We start from the raw sequence: 17,521 nt of genomic DNA, 5'->3' as shown, positions 1-17,521 counted from the left end.
CACATTGTGCAGACAGAAGCATGCCAGTAGGAGCGACGCATAAAAGGCAGCGGTCCGCTCAGGTGTGTCTCGAGGTTTATTTCTATTTATTTTTTTATTCTTATTTCGGAGGGGACGCTGTTGTGGCTGGCGGCCTTGAGAACGGACCTTCAGGAAAGCCGCGCTAGCCGGTCTGCGCTTTTCTATCTTTTTCGCTTTGTCATTCATCCCTGCCCCGCTGGCCCTTCTCCGCCTCTTCGTGGGAAAGGGACGGGCAGCGTCCATTTCTTTTCTTTTCTTCCAGTGATCGAACGCTTGACTCCCACGGTTTTGATGGAAGACCGCCGACACAGCAGGCCTGCCCTCCACTGACTTCGCCCGCTCGTCTTCGTCTAGTGCGGGAGATTGCATGGTCTGCACGTGTTGCCGCTTGCGTCCCATGCTCCCTCCCAGAGTCCCCCCTCCCACCATTTTCCCCGGCCTTCGGAGGCGCGAAGCACCCGATGCCGGACAAGGGAGGGGTCCGCGGGCGGGGGACACCGTTAACCAACAACAAAGCAAAAACATGCAGCCCTTAAAAACAGGACGGGGAGCAGGTTTAAAGGAAAGCAAATATCAAGAGCGTTGTCTGCCCTGCCAGCCATGTCTAGGGAGAGAGAAGGAACGTTCGATTCTGCCGCCCCGAGACGACCTCTGCCTTAGAGGAAAACCTCTCTCCCCTCTTCGTTGCCAGATCGCGGCTGAGAGAGAGAAGCGTACTTCCGAGGGGAGGAAAGGAGGTCCCCCGGATGAGTCGAACCAGACCCGTCTTGTGTGTGTATGCGCCTACCTGTTACCCTGCTCCGCAAGGTCAATGTCCCCGTGACGTCAGATGGCGATGGAGAGCTAGCAGAGCTCCGGAAAGAACATAACACGAACAGTTTTGAGTGGAGGAAGGTCTGGCTAGCGGAAGGAGGATGGAAATGGGAGGAGAATCCCCCCCTCGATACTCCGCCACGATGGTGACCTCTCCACCGCTGTCTTCCTTCCTTCCAAGTTCAAGATGTTATGTAAGCGGGCGAGGAGGAAAGAGGGCGATAGAAGGACTGCGCCTACCAACGGCCTGCCGGCTGGCGTTCCGTCATTGGAAGAAGAGTGCCCTGCTTCCGGGTTCCCGTATGCGTGTCTGGAAGTGGATGAGCGCGCCGCGTCGCGCCGGAGATCTTGTCTTTTAAGGCTTTCCCGTCATCGGACAGCGCATCAGTCCGGGGCTTGCTCGCCGTTGAGCCCAGCGTCGTTACCTTGTGCTGTGGCGCCTCGCCGTCTTTACGGCACAGCAGCGCGAAAACGGCGGGCCCCGGGACTGAGCAGCAGAAGCCGCCGCCATTGGACATCGCGCTGCCGATAGGTGAGCAAGGAACATCCTGTGTCCATCATCAAAGTCGCGTACGCAGCAGGAGGTCCTCTTGGAGGCGAGTCGCCCTACCCACTGCCGCAGCTTAATGGCACGTCCCAATAACCGGGCCTTCCTGTCCGGATAGATAGAGAGAGGGACTGCCGAATGAATCCCGTACCGAGGAGAGGAGGGGCTCATTGTTTGCTTAATGGGCGACGCTCCTGCATCCGACGCAACCAGCCCGAAGAGCGGCGGCGGTGGTGACCCGAATTTCGGGAAGTCCGGTTTGTACGCGCGATGGCCCGATCGATGGAGGCTGCGTTGCCGCCAACGGCCCTGGGTGAGGAAGAAGCAGGTTCGGTAACAGGTACCGGATGGCTATGTATTCCTCCTCGCATCTCGCCGATTTCGGCAGTCGTTTGCCAGCCGGGCCGGCGAAGAAGCAGCTCCGTGTCGCCCTTGCCTGCTCCTCGAACGGCGGCAGAATCCTCGCACGCGTCGGCCGCACGCGGAGCTAGGATATCGCGTACGACCTTGAGCGCTCCAGTCGGTGCACTGTCTACGGCCACGGCCTCCGGTACGTTGCCCCTTTGCGTTCTTCGCCGCTTCGTCCTCGTCATCACTCGCGTGGGTTGTATTTTTTCTTGTCCCTCTCATTGTCACGTTGCGACACAAGACAGCTTTAATCTCGTCGGGTGGGGGGACAAATTACTCGCTGCTGATTATATATACTTAATTGCATGCGGAAGTACCGTTAGAACGTGGGCCAAGGTTGTTAGATTGCTTCATTGGCTGAGGAGGCAGATGCGTAGGGAGAAGCTGATTGATATGCAGTCCTTGGAGCAAATTAATGATGCATTAGCATATTTTAATCATTCATCATTTGGCGAAGAGACTTGAAGGATACTTCACACATGGTTCAACTGGTTGCGGTATTTAGATTGTGCAACCTATGATACAGTGTGTTCTTACGCGAACAGTTCCATTTCTTATATCGGTCTGGAACATTTGCAGATTAGCGGATCATTCTTTAAAATAACACTGAGGAGCATATGGTAATTTCGATGATGCCCAAATATAGCAAAATAACTTCATTTTCGCTCCGAAATTGCTGTTCACAAGTAGATCGCGCACCGGTCACTATGTGGCGTTTGGCCCCTTTTATTGCAATTTCCAAACTGATGATAAAAGATCCTTTTTATACGCTGTAGGAACTGTCCAGGCTGTCACAGGAAAGAAGACAACTAAGGTTTTTTTTTCTTTAGTTGTTTGAACCTCATTAGGAACACGGATATAACGCAAAAAGATCCCTAAGCTGCAGAATGTATTTCTCGTAGTGGACGCTAAAGCTTAGGGCTTGAAAATAAGACGGGCGAGCAATTTAATGACCGTAGATTGTGAATACATTAGGCAAAAAATCCATATTTTTGTAGTTTGAACTCGAAGCGTTTCAACAAAGACGAACCGGTCAAAAAGCGCTAAGCAACCTCATTACTATGGCTGGAATGCTTTCGTGTCGTAGGTTCGAAGTGCACGAGCTCTGCTTTTCTAGAATTTATTGCAGGAGGCTAGTACACCACTGACATCGCTAGCGTACTGTTAGGAAGCGGACTAATTATCAAATCTGCAGTCCACAAGAAAGAAACGCTGGACTGTAATTTCCGGTTATTCACCTTTCTTGTATCAATATTTCAGGGCTATGTCACGAAAATGTTAGGTAGAGACAGGGCCGATTCGGCAATGGCTTCCCTGGTTCGCACTGAAAGTATCTGCATCATGAGGCCTCTTTGCCCTGGATAGCACAACGGTGTCTACGTACGCTGAGTCCGTGAGTTGCGCACACGCCGTTATATTTTGCTTGCGAACGACTCGTGTGACGCTTATTGGCACGTATATCTAGTTTCACATTGACGGAACTTTTCTTACTGCGCCTTGGAAGAATTTCTTGTCCTAATGAGGCAGTTCAAGACAGATCATCCGTGGCAACTTTGTGCTCATACACTTGCCCTACTTGTCTGTTTTACGCGGTCACTCATCGGGCTGATATGAGGGTGCACTTCCTTCGTTGTGCAGGTGCCAGACAATGACTTCTCACAATGGTATGATCGTTCTAACAATCCTGGCCGCACTGCTGGCAACTGCGGTCGGCCAAGGAATCTTCGGCGGACAGCTGCCCCCAAGTCGACCAGGAAGACCTCAAAGCATCAGTAAGAACTCGTACCTGTCTGCCCTGCACGGCTCTGCACAGCATGTTTGTTGATGCCAGCGAAAAGCGACATTAGCATTTCTATAAACCGGACCTTAATAGCCGAAATGCGCGTCCAGAGGCTGCATCGTACAAAAGTATGAATGAATATTGGAATGAGGATGCTGTACCTCTGACGAGGACGGGCATGACAATCGCAAGAAAGGCCAATGCTCAGATGCTCGAGGAACATGAAGTTGTCTGAGTCAGGTGTATATTAAGGATGTCGCAAGCTCTAATAAGCGCTTCGCATGATCGCCTTCTATAGAAAGAAGAACATACAGGCGCTTCATCATGTTTCACCTGCCACGCTTCATCGGCGAATGCCCTTAGCGCAAGGTCGTTGCTTTATTCAGTGAATATTACAGACTACTGCATCACGGAAATCATAAATAGATGTCTGAAGCGTTTGCAGTGAATTTACTTGAGTTCACTCTGTCCGCTTCATTTTTCGCAAAAATGTACCCTGGCTGAGCTGGACCCTCTCATAAACTTAGCCGCTGAACCTTCCACCAATGCAAAAGTTTGATTGAAAAAATTTATTTCGTTATTTGACATGAAAATGATGTGTAATTTTTGATGACCTCTGCAGCTGGCATTATTAACCTACTGCGTTACCAAAACCAACCATGCGAAGGCCGAAACAACCAGAATGGAACGTGCGTCAGCGAGCAAGATTGCATCGACCGAAAAGGCACTGAAGTTAACAGATGTGCAAACGGCTTTGGCGTTTGCTGTTACGGTAAGTAATTACCGTTCACTGCTTACTTACTACTATTTATTATTTTAACGAGTACAGTACAGTAATCATCACTTAAAACACGTTGCCGGATATATTTGCCTGAGCATAACAAAGAATTGGTGTTGCTACCTAAATGTGCAAAATGGAGATTCTGACCCTTACTGAATTTTTTTTCGCTTGGCGTAAATACTAACTTTTATGAATATGGTGAAACATGTTCACACAGATTCGGTATGCCAAAGTAGCAGACGCACAAAAGTGCGCGTAACTAAAAGGTCCACCAATTGCTTCCCAGTCGTCACTGAATGCGCCCACTATGGCAACCTCAGAACACGTGTAGGGCCCCAACGCAGAATACAAGAGCTTTGACACATGGTCTCCTGGATGAAGCTTAACTCATACTCGTTGAAATCTCTAGGCACATAATTGGTTTTTGACAGCGAAAACACACTGAGGCTCTTCTAACCCAGACCGGACTTTGGTATACGTCCTACTCCACATAACAATTCATAGTAGCGCATGTTCAGGCCTAACACTTATTGGCGAGTTAGTGCTGCCTCCGAGCGTGGTCCGCTAAGACTTTTCGTGAAAGAAGCGATCCCTAAATGTGTCCCATCCTGAGAACCACCACTCTCGCAGTGAGCTTCACGTGCGGTAAGTCGACGAGCGACAACGAGACGGAATTCGTGAACCCCAACTATCCCAACGGTGAGAACGGCACGGACACCTGCCAGGTGACCATCGAGAAGCAGAACAACGTGTGCCAGCTGCGGCTCGACTTCCTCGAGTTCAGCCTGGCCCAGCCCGACGAGAACGGACAGTGCATCACCGACTCCTTCATGGTGCGCACCACGGTCGGAGAGCGCCTGCCCATTCTCTGCGGAGAGAACGCGGGACTGCACTGTGAGTAGTCACTTTTTCCTCCTTCCCCCATGCTCTCACTCCGTTGGTAGGTGGTGTTCTCTCATCCGGCGAAAACGCAGTGTTCTGTCAGACAGAACTAGTGCGTATTTATGGGTCGTTACTGGAGAGGGCGGGTGGTTACGAAGGTTGAGGGAGATCTCAGTTGAACAATCTATTTCGTGGACTTTTTGGGTCGGAAAAGTAGGCTTCAAAATTGGTTCCCTCTTCAAAATGTGTCTACTGCGGAATAAGAAAAGGGGGGGGGGGAGGGGAGAGAGAGAGATCGCCACGCCTTTTTAAACCCGCCCCTACGGCCCTGAACTTACATCTCCCGTCACCTATCCACCCATATTCCCTCCTCCATAAGACCCCCACTTACCAGATCTTAAGGCAGCAACTAATTTAAAAGTGATGGTAGGATCAAATTCAAGGATCCATTCAGAATTTAATTAGCAAAAATTCGGGACATAAAAGTAAAATGTAAAACTAATATATTTATGCGTTTTGTCCTTTTGTTCTGTTTGAATCTTTTTTTATCTCCTTATCTGTTTTTTTCTGAAGGTGCCGAAATTTGTTTTTTTCTCCTCTGTCTCAATCCCATCAAGATGTCCAGCTCAACATTATGTCGCATTCTGATAACTTTTACTTCACGTTACGTAAACTGTTATCATTAGTGAGTCTCGTGTGACGCACCAGAGATGAATACGATGGTGACAAAGACCCCGCGTACTCCAGAAAATTAGGCGTCACCGTTGGAGTTGCGACAAAAGAAAAGCAACAACAACAACAACAACAACAACGCATATTTGGCACGTGGTATAGTTAGCAGGCAGCCTGGCCGGGCACTAATTGGCCAATGGGTTTTGTGACGTCACGATGCCCATTGACATAGCCAGGACTTAGCCAACTCGGACTTCCTCTTTGAAATAGGCGAGTTATATGGAAATGGAACCCATCGCGATCCTTGGATCCTTTGTCAGACACGCTGTTCATCTCAAATCGTGACTGTTTGCTAATAATGCTTGAGGTAGTACAGGCGCAAATTTAGAAATTAGGGAGTAACAAAGGCATTTAAGGGAACGAGGATTCGCAAGGGGAGCTGGCAGACGCGAGTGATTCCCCTTCCTTTTTTTTTCTCCCTAAACTGTTGGCTGATTATAACGAGCATAATGGGGCTCCAGTAAAAAAAAGCGCCGACGACACAGCTTTCTGTATCCCTATTTTCCCATGAATTAAGAATCAAGAACAAGCTTGAAATTTTAGTTTTAAGTTAACGCAGAGCGAATATAAACACGCTTGCAAACTCTGTTTGCACAATCCGATTGAGGTCATTAAATAAGAAATATTTGAATTAATTTGTCCTGCAACAGAATGTCTCCTGGCTGGAACATTAAGCAGCAAAAGACAAGAAAGCTGCAGAGGACGTATACCGTGAAAGTTACACAAAAATCCGCTGTCGTAAGGAAAACGACGGAGATTCCCTTTAAGTATACCTGCAGGCTCCAGGCCTTCACCGCTACCAACCTAAACTGTTTCATGACAGAGGAAAACTGGGCACAGATGTGGGTTAATCTAGTATTTAAGTTTTTTATGTGCTCATGTATTCTATGTTTTCACGCAGCCATCTGACGTTGCATTCTTCCTTTTCGGTGTCTGCGGCTATTAGAAGACATTGAACCTGTCTTTTCGCAGTGTACGTGGACATGGGCAGAAGTTCAGGGAATCCGGTTGTACTAAGCGTGGTTAGTAATGGGGACAAAATGACAAGAAGATGGCGTATCAAGATCAGCATGGTCCAATGTAACAGCCTCGACATAGGTAAGTCCTTGCAAAAGGCTTCATGAAGTGGTTGTGCAATGTCGTTTTATTTTTATTTTTTTTTATGTCCTTCCATGTCCCTATTATTTTGCAGTACAGTGACATCAGCCCATTTTGCACTGAACCTATGAGACAATAACAAATAGTGCACAGAATGCGCAGATAGCACCAAAAAAAAAAAAAAAAATTGGCATGTTTTTCTATAAACATTCCGCAATGGTAATGCATCAAAGAACGATTTGTATTATTTAAATAACGTAAGCTAAAAACGAGAACAGTATTTTAAAAGCGCCAATTTTGTTTTGTGAGCAGCACATATGCTTCTTTTCTGAAATATGCTAACACTTTGTATATTTAAGAAATAATTTCAACATAGCGACTGACGCGCTCAGGTGACACATTTTACAAAGCATTTGTGGCTGTGTCGTTGATGCAAAGCGGTTAAGGAGCGGACATCTCTTATAAAGACAGATGTTCTCTTCGAATTCAGTAATGCCTTGAATCTATAAGAAAAGAATGAACAAGAAAGGTTTATTTGCAGTCAGAATAATGTGAAAAACAGTAGGGTGTTCTTAGCAGGTCCGCAATGTAATACAACCCGGTCGTCGTGAAGAAAACTGTAAATATTACAATTGTCCTTGTATTACAATCAATTGTCAATTGTATTACAATCAACTGAAGAACAACCTAGATTTAACCTATAGAGCTAGTGAAAGTGTTCACCTGGTGGGAACGCACAAGCCACGCTACATTTACCAGGCAGAGCTCATGCTTAAGCCCACATTTCTTTGCACGTCCAGCTCCGGCCGGTTGTCTGCTATACTACCGAAGCCCAAGCGCCATAGTAAGAAGCTTCAACTACGGCGCTATGGTGGAACACCGGGTGCGCTACCTTAGCAACCTTCGCTACTCAATCTGCATCCGCATGGAAGAGAACTACTGCTCGATAAAGTGGGAGACCGAGTCCAACTCGTCCTTCTCCTGGGGCAAGCCCATCGACCGAGGCGCCAACGGGACCATCTGTAACATGGACGACTTCGTCGGCATAGACCAGGGATCGACGCTCGGCCTGGGTCCAGGACAGGATCGCTTCTGTGGAACCAGTCTTGGGGAAGAGAACGTCATCATATGTGAGCAGCTGCCACACAATTTCTAAAAGCGCCAGTGATACGCAGATTATGATGGTTTTGTGCAGTCGTTTCGGCGAGTATGAGGATCGGAAGGGCTTCATACATGCGGCGATCGATGCCATTGGATTGTGCTCCCACCCACAAAGCGAGCAGCGATTTTATGACACGTCACAGTTTGTTCTTCGCTGTGATTCAGGTTTTCAGAATTCGGATATTAGTCTTTAGGTGCTGGGTCCTTAGTAGATAAAGATTGGCGCACTGTCTTGGTAGATGGCAGGCCGAATGTCTAGCATGAAAGCAATTGCAGTGCAAAGGGAAGTATTAGGATACTATGAGCGGAATTTCTCAGTGATACTTCATGAAAAAAAAAAAAAAAAAAGAAAGTATATCCGGAACGCATGAAGAAAGAGCTGGGTTAAAAACAACTTCAGTGCTCCGTGCTGGGTAAGTGACGAGTATTTCTTCAGGTGTGTTGTCTATGCCGTTCCATCGAGGCTTTCCATTCGCTTGGCTGGTTTTCAGGTGGCACTGAACATTAAAATATTCTTTAAAATCGTTATACCTAGTTGAAAAACATCTTAACTAAAGAAAAGTGAGCACTGGGATGTTCGAATTTTTTAATGCCGTTTTTTAGTAATGATTCGAACATTATAGTAGCATATGAAGACTATGTCGGAACAACGTTGTGACATTAAACATGATGTCCGTGATACAACAGATTTTAAGTTAATTTTTAACATAATAATACAATTGAAAGTAATTAATAGATTAATATTTACTTCCAGTGAAACGAATGTTTTGATGTAGCATAAGAATGTTATTTTTTAGTTTTTAACGTCAGTGTAACATAACAATACTGTATATAATATTACTGCAAATTGCACTGTATTCGTTTGACATTATTCTAGTTATAAAGGCTGGCTGGGTGCTCTAGGCTTTGAAACCCATATTTCATTCGTTCTTTTTTTTGTTTTTTAATTGGTTCACAGGAACGAAAAGGCGCAGTATCTGTCACACTTGTTCTGCGAACACCTGAACCACGCCACAACGGAAAGGAGGGAGGTGAGAGTGAAAGTGGAAAGGGAGAAAGTGGAGCCGTTATAGAGGGCTACTGAGTAAGTTCGACCACATGGGGACCATTATGTAGATATCGCACGGACGCCTCTCGTTTCGCCTCCACCGAAACGCAGCCGTCGGCGGTCGGTTTCTAACCCGGGTACTCCGGTACAGTAGCCGGCATCTTAAATGTAAATTTGGAAAATTATGCAGGTTAAAAACAAATGAATCCCGACCGCCGGCGGCCGTGTTTCGATGGAGGCGAAACGGAGAGGCGTCCGTGTGCTGTGCGATGTCAGCGCACGTTAAAGATCCCCAGGTGGTCGAAATTACTCCGTAGCCCTCCACTATGGCTCTTCTTCCTATCTTTCCACTTTCACTCCCACCTTCCTACCTTCCCTTTCGGCACGGTTGAGGTGTCCACAGAAAACAAGTGAGACAGTTACCGCTCCTTTCCCTTCCTGTGAATTAATCAGTAGAGAGAGCGTGTGACAGATACATGCGCCTTTCCTTTCCTGTGAACCAAATATTAAAAACAATGTTTTATTGCGAAAGCAATACTACTTTCACTTTTCAGCCCTTCGCGTAGCGAGGCGGTAGCTACCGTTGACCTTTAGCGTGACCTTTGGCGCGCCGCCAAGCACAGCTGCGTAAAAACAGGGGCCCAAACTCGCGCCATCAACTTGCGATGTGGTAGCGACCAACCGCGGCCTAACTCCCGCTCCTTCCATGAGAGGCACTACAGCCGGAGTGACGTCATCCCATCTGCCACAAAAACGGGGGCTCCAACTCGTGCCGTCGGCTCTCGAGGCGGTAGCTACCAGCCGCGGTCTAACTCCCGCTCCGCTCCCTCCGTGAGGGAGCGCTACAGCCGGAGTTACGTCATCCCTGAGACTTGTGAGACCATTTAGAACTACGTTTGGGGCGCCGGTTCGGGTACGCCTTTACACACCGAGAGTTAAGCCCAACGTTGATCTACGGCCGGGCGGAGCTGCAGTTGTCCCACATGCTCCTAAGCTAAGAATAATTATGGGGCTGCAGCCGCAGCTGCCGCCGGGGGTGCAACGTTGCATACTATAGGAGGTGGCCTAGCGGCAGGTGGAACCAACGCAGTCTCCAGGAATGCTTTCATTTCTGCTGGCGTAAGCAATGCCGTTGCAGCCGGTGCCGGAGCGACAGTTGTCATCATCATCATCAGCCTGATTATACCCACTGCAGGGCGAAGGCCTCTCCCATATTTCTCCACTTAACCCGGTTCTGTGCTAGCTGCATCCACTTGACCCTTGCGAACTTCTTAATCACATCCGCCCACCTAACTTTCTGCCGCCCCCTGCTACGCTTTCCTTCCCTTGGAATCCAGTTTGTTACCCTCAGCGACCATCGGTTATCCTCTCTTCGCACTAAGTGTCCTGCCCATGTCCATTTCTTCTTCTTAATTTCCACTAGAATGTCGGTAACTTGAGTTATTTCTCTGACCCACTCTGCACGCTTTCTATCTCTTAATGTTACCTCTACCATTTTTCGTTCCATAGCCCTCTGGGTTGTCCTCAACTTAAGTAGAGCTCTCTTGGTTAGCCTCCATGTTTCAACCCCATAGGTGAGTACAGGCAAGATGCAACTGTTGTATACTTTCCTCTTGAGCGATACCGGTAAGCTGCTAGTCATAATCTGCGAGTGCTTGCCAAATGCGCTCCATCTCAATCTTATTCTTCTTGTTATTTCCTTTTCATGGTCCGGATCTGCGGTTACTACCTGTCCTAAGTAGACATATTCGCCTGCTACTTCCAGTATTTCGCTACCTAATGTAAACTGCTGTTCCTTCCCGAGGCTGTTGAACATTACCTTAGTCTTCTGCATATTGATCTTCAAGCCTACCTTTCTACTTTTTCTGTCTAGGTCATCAATCATTATTTGCAGTTCATCCCCCGAGTTGCTTAGCAAGGCAATGTCATCAGTTGTACATCCTGCCTTAACCTCACCCACAACCAAGTATATCGTTGCAGCCACGGCACTCCTTGCCTCGCTACTAGCTATACATAGAATAACCAGGTAGCATCCCACAATAAACAATAGTTGAACCATATGCCGTGGCCAGAGGGAATCACTGCATAACCATAAGCATAACCACAAGCACCACCACCAGCTACACCACCAGTTGAACATAAGCGTAGCCAAAGCTATTGTTTTCGCAATTACCATGCTTAAGCAAGCTAAGCCACTGCCAATTTTTTGTTTGACCTGAGTACAGGTAGAATAGTTCTATTCCTTCGATACTACCCGAGTTCCTTCGAAACTCGCTGGGCCATGGAATGCGTGTGTTTAAATGTAGAGTTCCTAAATGACCTCCTTGCTGCATGAAATCCCACGCACATTTTATGTTCGTGAAGTGCGACTATTTTGGCTTGTTGCATGTACAGGAACTCTATACTGTGAGAAAAAAGAAGAAATTGGTGTGGGCAAGGAATGTAATGTAGAGGCAAGATAATCGATGGCCGCTAATGGATGGATTCCCAGAGAAGCAAAACGTAGCAAGGGACGGCACTATGTTAGCTGGGCTGGTCACGTTAAGACTGCTGTGATTAAATGCCTTCAGCTGACCCAAGGCCTACATAACTGAAGGGATATGAGAGAGGGCTGTGCCTTGAAGTGTGCGCAGTCAGATGATAACAGCGATGAGAGGAGCTTTCAACAAGGCGTGAAATTTCCAGACACCATGCTGTGTTGTGATTTGCAGCTTTATTTCTCGATTTGATCTTCTTTCAATGGTGCTTTTTTATTTTCGCGTGATTTCAGCAAACAGCAAGCCCTTCACGCTGAAAGTCAAGAGCAACCACGCCTCGAGCGACAACGCTGCAAACGGACAGTACGGCTTCTCTTTACGCTACACGCAGCTACCGTGCGTCGTCTAGCACGGGGCGAAACTTCGAGTCACCGCGTTTTCCCGCCATCCTTACACGGGTGAGTTCACTCTGCTTCTTCGGTTCTCCGACCTCCATCCGGCATGTTGTTCCAGCGGGTGCATTTTAGGCGATCCAGTGGAAAGTGGTAGCTTGTGGAAACCTTATGATGCCACATGACGCAACGACATCAGTGCAGTGTACATTTCCTGCTTCGTTGGAAAGAAAGGCTGGGTCACGATGACCTTCGTAACTTTTTCTTTTTTTTTTAAGAAGGTTATCTTTGAAGAGTGTAGATCCTAAATAAAAGAAGGCAAAGGAAACAGCTCGTGCTGACTTTTGCCAGAAGTAGGTTGCTGGCTGCGCCAACATCTTGGTCCTCATCAGCGCTATGTCTGTGGATTGTCAGAACACCTTTAAGATATCTGAAGCCTACCGAATCGAGAGACAGATCTACCCTAAGGCGCCGCCTCCAGACGCGAACCCTCCCATCCCCTTACATCAGGTCCCGTTACCACCCCACTCTCACCGACCCCTCCTGCATCCTTTGCAACCACCCCACTGCCACCCTTGCCCACATTCTATTCCAATGCCCGGCGGATCCTCCCCCGCGGGGTCTGGAGCACTTCATCACCTGGGAGGAATGGGAGGCCCTACTACGCTCTGAGGACCCGGTCCGGCAAAAGATCGCCACAGACCGAGCTGCCGACGTCATGAATCGTAGGAACATGAACGTTTGAGTGTAGTGGGGCCGTGCGGGGGCCCAGGGGCCTGCGTGCCCCGAACTCCTCTGTTTAAATAAATGTTTTTAGTACTACTCTGAACCGCTGAACTAGCCAGGCGCAATCCAGGTGTACACAAAAAAAAAGTTAGGAAAGGTTTAACATCGCTAAACCTAAGCAGAAAAAGCGAAAGTGCGCGATTCCTCCATGAATGTCTGCGAATCTCAAGGACACCACAGCCGGGTCTAGACTACCCGAAAGTATCGAGGGCAATTCGAAGGGGGAGTTTTGCATAGCTATTAACCGTTCAGCGACATCGTTCAGAACTGGCACTCCAGGCGGCTAACGTGGTATAGCGGGACTTTAGCCTTCATTAAACTGTCTTTACAATTCTGGACGACCCGAAGGTGTCGAAGGAATTTTGAAGGGGGAGGTCTCAGAAGGCGAGCCAGATGGGCAGCGGTGGGGGGAAAGAGTAGGCAGGATACTGCAAGAATGTGTGACGTCGTGTCAGGTAATGATGTATATTTGTGGATATATGTACAGGTACGAAGTTTGCCAGGCGTGTGAAGAAGAAGCAGAAGAAGCAGGTGCGCGATGTTGAAGAAGAAGCGGAGTAGCAGAAGCGAGTGCCGCCGGTTTTGCACGCTACGCATGCGAAGAAGAAGCGAATGAGGCGGAGGCAGCCATCCAAGAAGTGGAAACACTAAGAATCTTGGGAATGCTCATACAGTCAAACCAAAAAAACGACACACTAATTAAGAAACTGAAAAACACCGTCAACCAAATTTCCCTCCTCCTCAGACGAATCGCGAATAGGCGTGGAGGAGTTAAAGAAGCTGAGACCAGGAAACTAGTAGAAGCCTTCGTTCTTAGCAGAGTTATCTACTCTACACCATACGTCACCCTCACAGTTAGAGAAAGAGACGACCTGGATTCACTAATTAGGCAGTCCTATAAAATTGCGCTTAACCTCCCTCGTCATACCCCAAATGAAACACTACTAAAGTTAGGAATTCTTAACACCTTAGCGGAAATGATGGAAGCACACCTCACCGCACAATACGAACGACTATCAAGCACTGAAACGGGACGTTTCATCCTAAAAAAAAGCAGGAATACAATATGAAGGGACCGGGCCCACACTTTGCCGATTCCAAGACACGTGCGCGAGCAATTAATAGTCCGTCCTCTGCCTAAAAACATGCATCCAGAATACGATACGGACAGAAGGGCTAGGGCACAAAAATTACACGAAAGATTTTCAGTACAGAAAGACACGGCGCACGTGGACGTGGCAGAACATGCGGACAGAGATGCCTTTTCCCTGGCAGTTGTCGATCATCGAGGTTCTCCCCTCGCATCGGCGACAATCAATAAAACAAAATTTCCGGAGGAGGCCGAAGAGGCTGCCATAGCTTTAGCCATTACCTCCACCACTGCCAAATACATCCTTAGCGACTCTAAAACCGCAATTCGAAATTTTGCAAAAGGAAGGGCCCACTCCGCAGCCATTAAAATCTTACAAAAAATCTCCCATACCCGCCTTATCACATTGATCTGGGTCCCTGCCCATTCGGACCATCCTGGAAACGAGGCAGCGCACCAATTTGCCCGAGGATTCGTAGTTAACCGGAAGGTGCGCTGCCCTGAGCTCAGGTCGGCCAGGGAGCGGATGACAACCTACAAAGAAATTACTACCCACTTCAAGAAAGAAAGACAAATCTTCCCAGAACCACATTGATCTCTAAGTAAAACACAACAAGTCACCTGGCGGCAGCTTCAAAGAGACACTTTCTTTAATCCGTACATGTACTCCATATGGTTCCCAGAGCAGTTCAGCCCTGTCTGTTCTCTCTGTGGACATCAAAAGGCAGACACATCACACATCCTATACTCATGTAATCAAGACAAGCCATCACAGAGTCTGCAGCTCTCTACCCAATCTCTGTGGGAGGCCGCGCTGCTCAGCTCCGACACGGAGGTTCAACTCCGAGTCACGGAGCGGGCCGAAGAGGTCGCCGAACGACATCGTCGGTCGGCCACCTGGCGTCCGGCCTAGAAGAGGAGCCCACCGCGGGGACGGGAACGTCAACCCACCCCGCGCCTACGACTTCTTCTTTAAATAAAGTTTACCTCCTCCTCCTCCTACGGAAGGAAGGGCGTAGCAAAGCTTTCGCTTTAAAACCTTTTCCAATAAGTTTTGCACGTGTAAAGGACGCTCGATTTGATGCGTCATACGTTATTTATATTTTTCTCTGTTGTCATTGCAGATACCACCCTCCTCCTATCTCTCTTCGCGACACCAACTGGACGGATGATCTGGCCCGGTGATCGTCTCGAGAAGCCGGCTGAGCTAAACTCATTACCAAGCCGACGTCATCGATACCACAATACGCACGGTTATATTTATTGCGCCGACATAACTCCACGTCCTCCCCTGTTCAATGTACACTGATGTCTCTTGTTGCGAAATACTCTCTCTCTTTCTCTCTCTCTGGAATCTCTTTCCTATCTCATTTGTACAGAGTCCTACTCTGGAGTTGCTCATTCGACATCTGCCAAGCCGGGAGCTAAATATGGAACGCTGAATGTTATCGAGAATAGACCTCAGGAGGGAAAGAAGCTTTTGCACCACGTTGCTTGGTGTGAATTGTAATTTAGTCTCAAAAAATACCGCTACATCTTTATAGCTTCGAACAATTTGAGGGAATTCCGCGATCTTGTCGATTTGCTAAATGAAGGAAGGCTTCCTTCCTACAGCAACCTTTCCTTTTGCAAACATTCACAATTCATCATCAATCGATGCAGTATTTAAGAACTTTAATCGCTTATATTTATTTTAGCGCCATGATACGGTGCCAAATGTTCCCAGGTATATTCAGTGTGTCACATATCCATTCTCTTTTACTAGCTGTGTTTGTCAACCTGTTAACTTGTTAGCACACCAGTGAGCTGCACGTATGCTGCACTTTGTCTTATTTCTGTCGTAGAGAGTAGTCTCAAGCGTATTAAAGAAACGACAAACTCAGTAGACCACCGGAGTCAGCTCCAACGCTTTGTAATGTGCCTTGCATGATTGAGAGCTTAAACGTTGGCGTCAGATAACGTCAAGTGTAGACTTTGCTTTGCTAACGCTTTGTATAATCTCCTCCCTTGCCCTGCACGCGCACAATATTATGACCGCGTACAGCACCACGGTGCTGCCGAGTGCTACAATGGCAACCAAGTTGTTTTGTTGATGTGCAATGTCTGCCGTTTGTCCTAATGCTGCTGAGCAATATCACCGCACAGCCATCGTTTTCTGTTGTACGCTTGTTGCTATTAACGCGAGGCTGAGTAACTCGCAGCCACGACCGTCACGTATAACTCATTGTGTATTTAATAAAGAGTTTCCTGATTTCTTCATATGTTTATTTTTATGCGTACGATTTAGAGAACATCAAGTAGATATAAGATGGTAAAAGCCGCATGCAGTGCGTGTAGACGCCCCGCAGGGGTGGTGCAGTGGTAAGGACGCCCGACTACTGTGCCGGAATACCCGGGTTCTAACCCGACCACGGCGGCTGCGTTTCGATGGAGGCGAAACGAAGAGGCGTCCGTGTGCTGTGCTGTTGTTGTGGCTGTAGTGAGAAGGGAAAGAAAATTTGGAGGACGCTTAAGCTTCGCCTTCAAGAGTGGAACGCGATAGCGTTTTGCACCTCGTTCGCACCGCCCACTCATTCGCTCGGTATGCTCTTGAGTCACACAAAGACATAGTTTTCATACTCAACACTTCTAAGTGCACTGTACAACTTTTTTCTAATTATTTGTTCAAACAAGTGCTTCTCACAATCTATATTATCGCAGTGTTGTGCAAACAACGTTTCTTGCTCCCGTGTTCCTTTAGCGTTCACACGCACTGAGTATGTCGGAGGGAGAAAGCCGGGCAGCGACGCGCCGTGAAGGCGGACGCGATCATGGGGCTGACGCCTTGATGGGATCGTCCTCTATCTCGCTTGGGAGCACCACGCAGAAGCATGATTCCTCGGAAGCAGCTCGGCACACATCGCAGGGGACGCTTTCCCAGCAGAAGCGCTACGGCGCAGCGATCACGTCAGAGGCGTCCGGCATCAGACGCTGCACCTAGCAATCGCGCTGTGAGCGGAAAGAGGAGCCGCGTCGCCTAAACACCACTGTTCGAGTGACGCACGCTGGATGTTGGAAGGGGAGAGAGCGAGAAAACTTATTAAACGCAAGGGTATTGGGGCATCCTCGCACCGGTACCCGCGCGGCCCGAAGGGGAGAAGCGGGTGAGCGAAGATAATGATCTAAAGAAAGGTAAGACGCTTGATTCTACAACCCTTGAGGGTGCACGGCGAAACCTCAGGGGCGAGTGGCGCGCCACGTGTCGGGGCAGCGCCGCACATTGCGAAAAGGGGTTCTTCTGTGTTTGCCGCAAGATGGCTCTGCATGTGCGCAGAGAGCTTGATCGTTACCAGAGCAGTAGTGATTTCGAATTAGTTGGGTCACCCCATGATTTACCATGCTTATGCTAAATCATGCTTGCACCTATTGAGTCTGATCACATGAGAAAGAAAGCAGGGTGTGGAAAGCTATCACTTTGTGAGTTACATGCCACAGCAGAAGACCCGTCATCCTGGACAAAAATGCC

The 17,521-nt window shown here is 48.1% G+C and overlaps 1 protein-coding gene across 1 annotated transcript; it reads left to right on the top strand.

Annotated features, from left to right (window-relative positions):
- The first annotated feature begins 3,430 nt into the window (after positions 1-3,430).
- Positions 3,431-16,222, top strand: LOC146172701 (uncharacterized). Its single transcript, XM_084583781.1, has 7 exons — positions 3,431-3,561; positions 4,192-4,341; positions 4,981-5,244; positions 6,937-7,062; positions 7,863-8,192; positions 12,042-12,206; positions 15,141-16,222. The coding sequence occupies exons 1-6, from the start codon at positions 3,438-3,440 to the stop codon at positions 12,155-12,157; spliced, it is 1,110 nt and encodes a 369-aa protein (XP_084439907.1). The 5' UTR covers positions 3,431-3,437; the 3' UTR covers positions 12,158-12,206; positions 15,141-16,222.
- The last annotated feature ends 1,299 nt before the right edge of the window (positions 16,223-17,521 follow it).

The sequence above is a fragment of the Amblyomma maculatum genome, chromosome 11, assembly GCF_055883805.1.
Source record: "Amblyomma maculatum isolate TAMU_Amacu chromosome 11, ASM5588380v1, whole genome shotgun sequence".
NCBI classification, from domain to species: domain Eukaryota; kingdom Metazoa; phylum Arthropoda; class Arachnida; order Ixodida; family Ixodidae; genus Amblyomma; species Amblyomma maculatum.
This window is presented reverse-complemented; position numbering and strand designations above follow the sequence as displayed.

Coding starts and splice junctions, on each gene's coding strand:
- LOC146172701 (XM_084583781.1), top strand. CDS start 3,438: ATGACTTCTCACAATGGTATGATCGTTCTAACAATCCTGGCCGCACTG. Junction 5,245..6,936: donor AGAGAACGCGGGACTGCACT/GTGAGTAGTCAC, acceptor GTCTTTTCGCAG/TGTACGTGGACATGGGCAGA. Junction 8,193..12,041: donor GGAAGAGAACGTCATCATAT/GTGAGCAGCTGC, acceptor GCGTGATTTCAG/CAAACAGCAAGCCCTTCACG.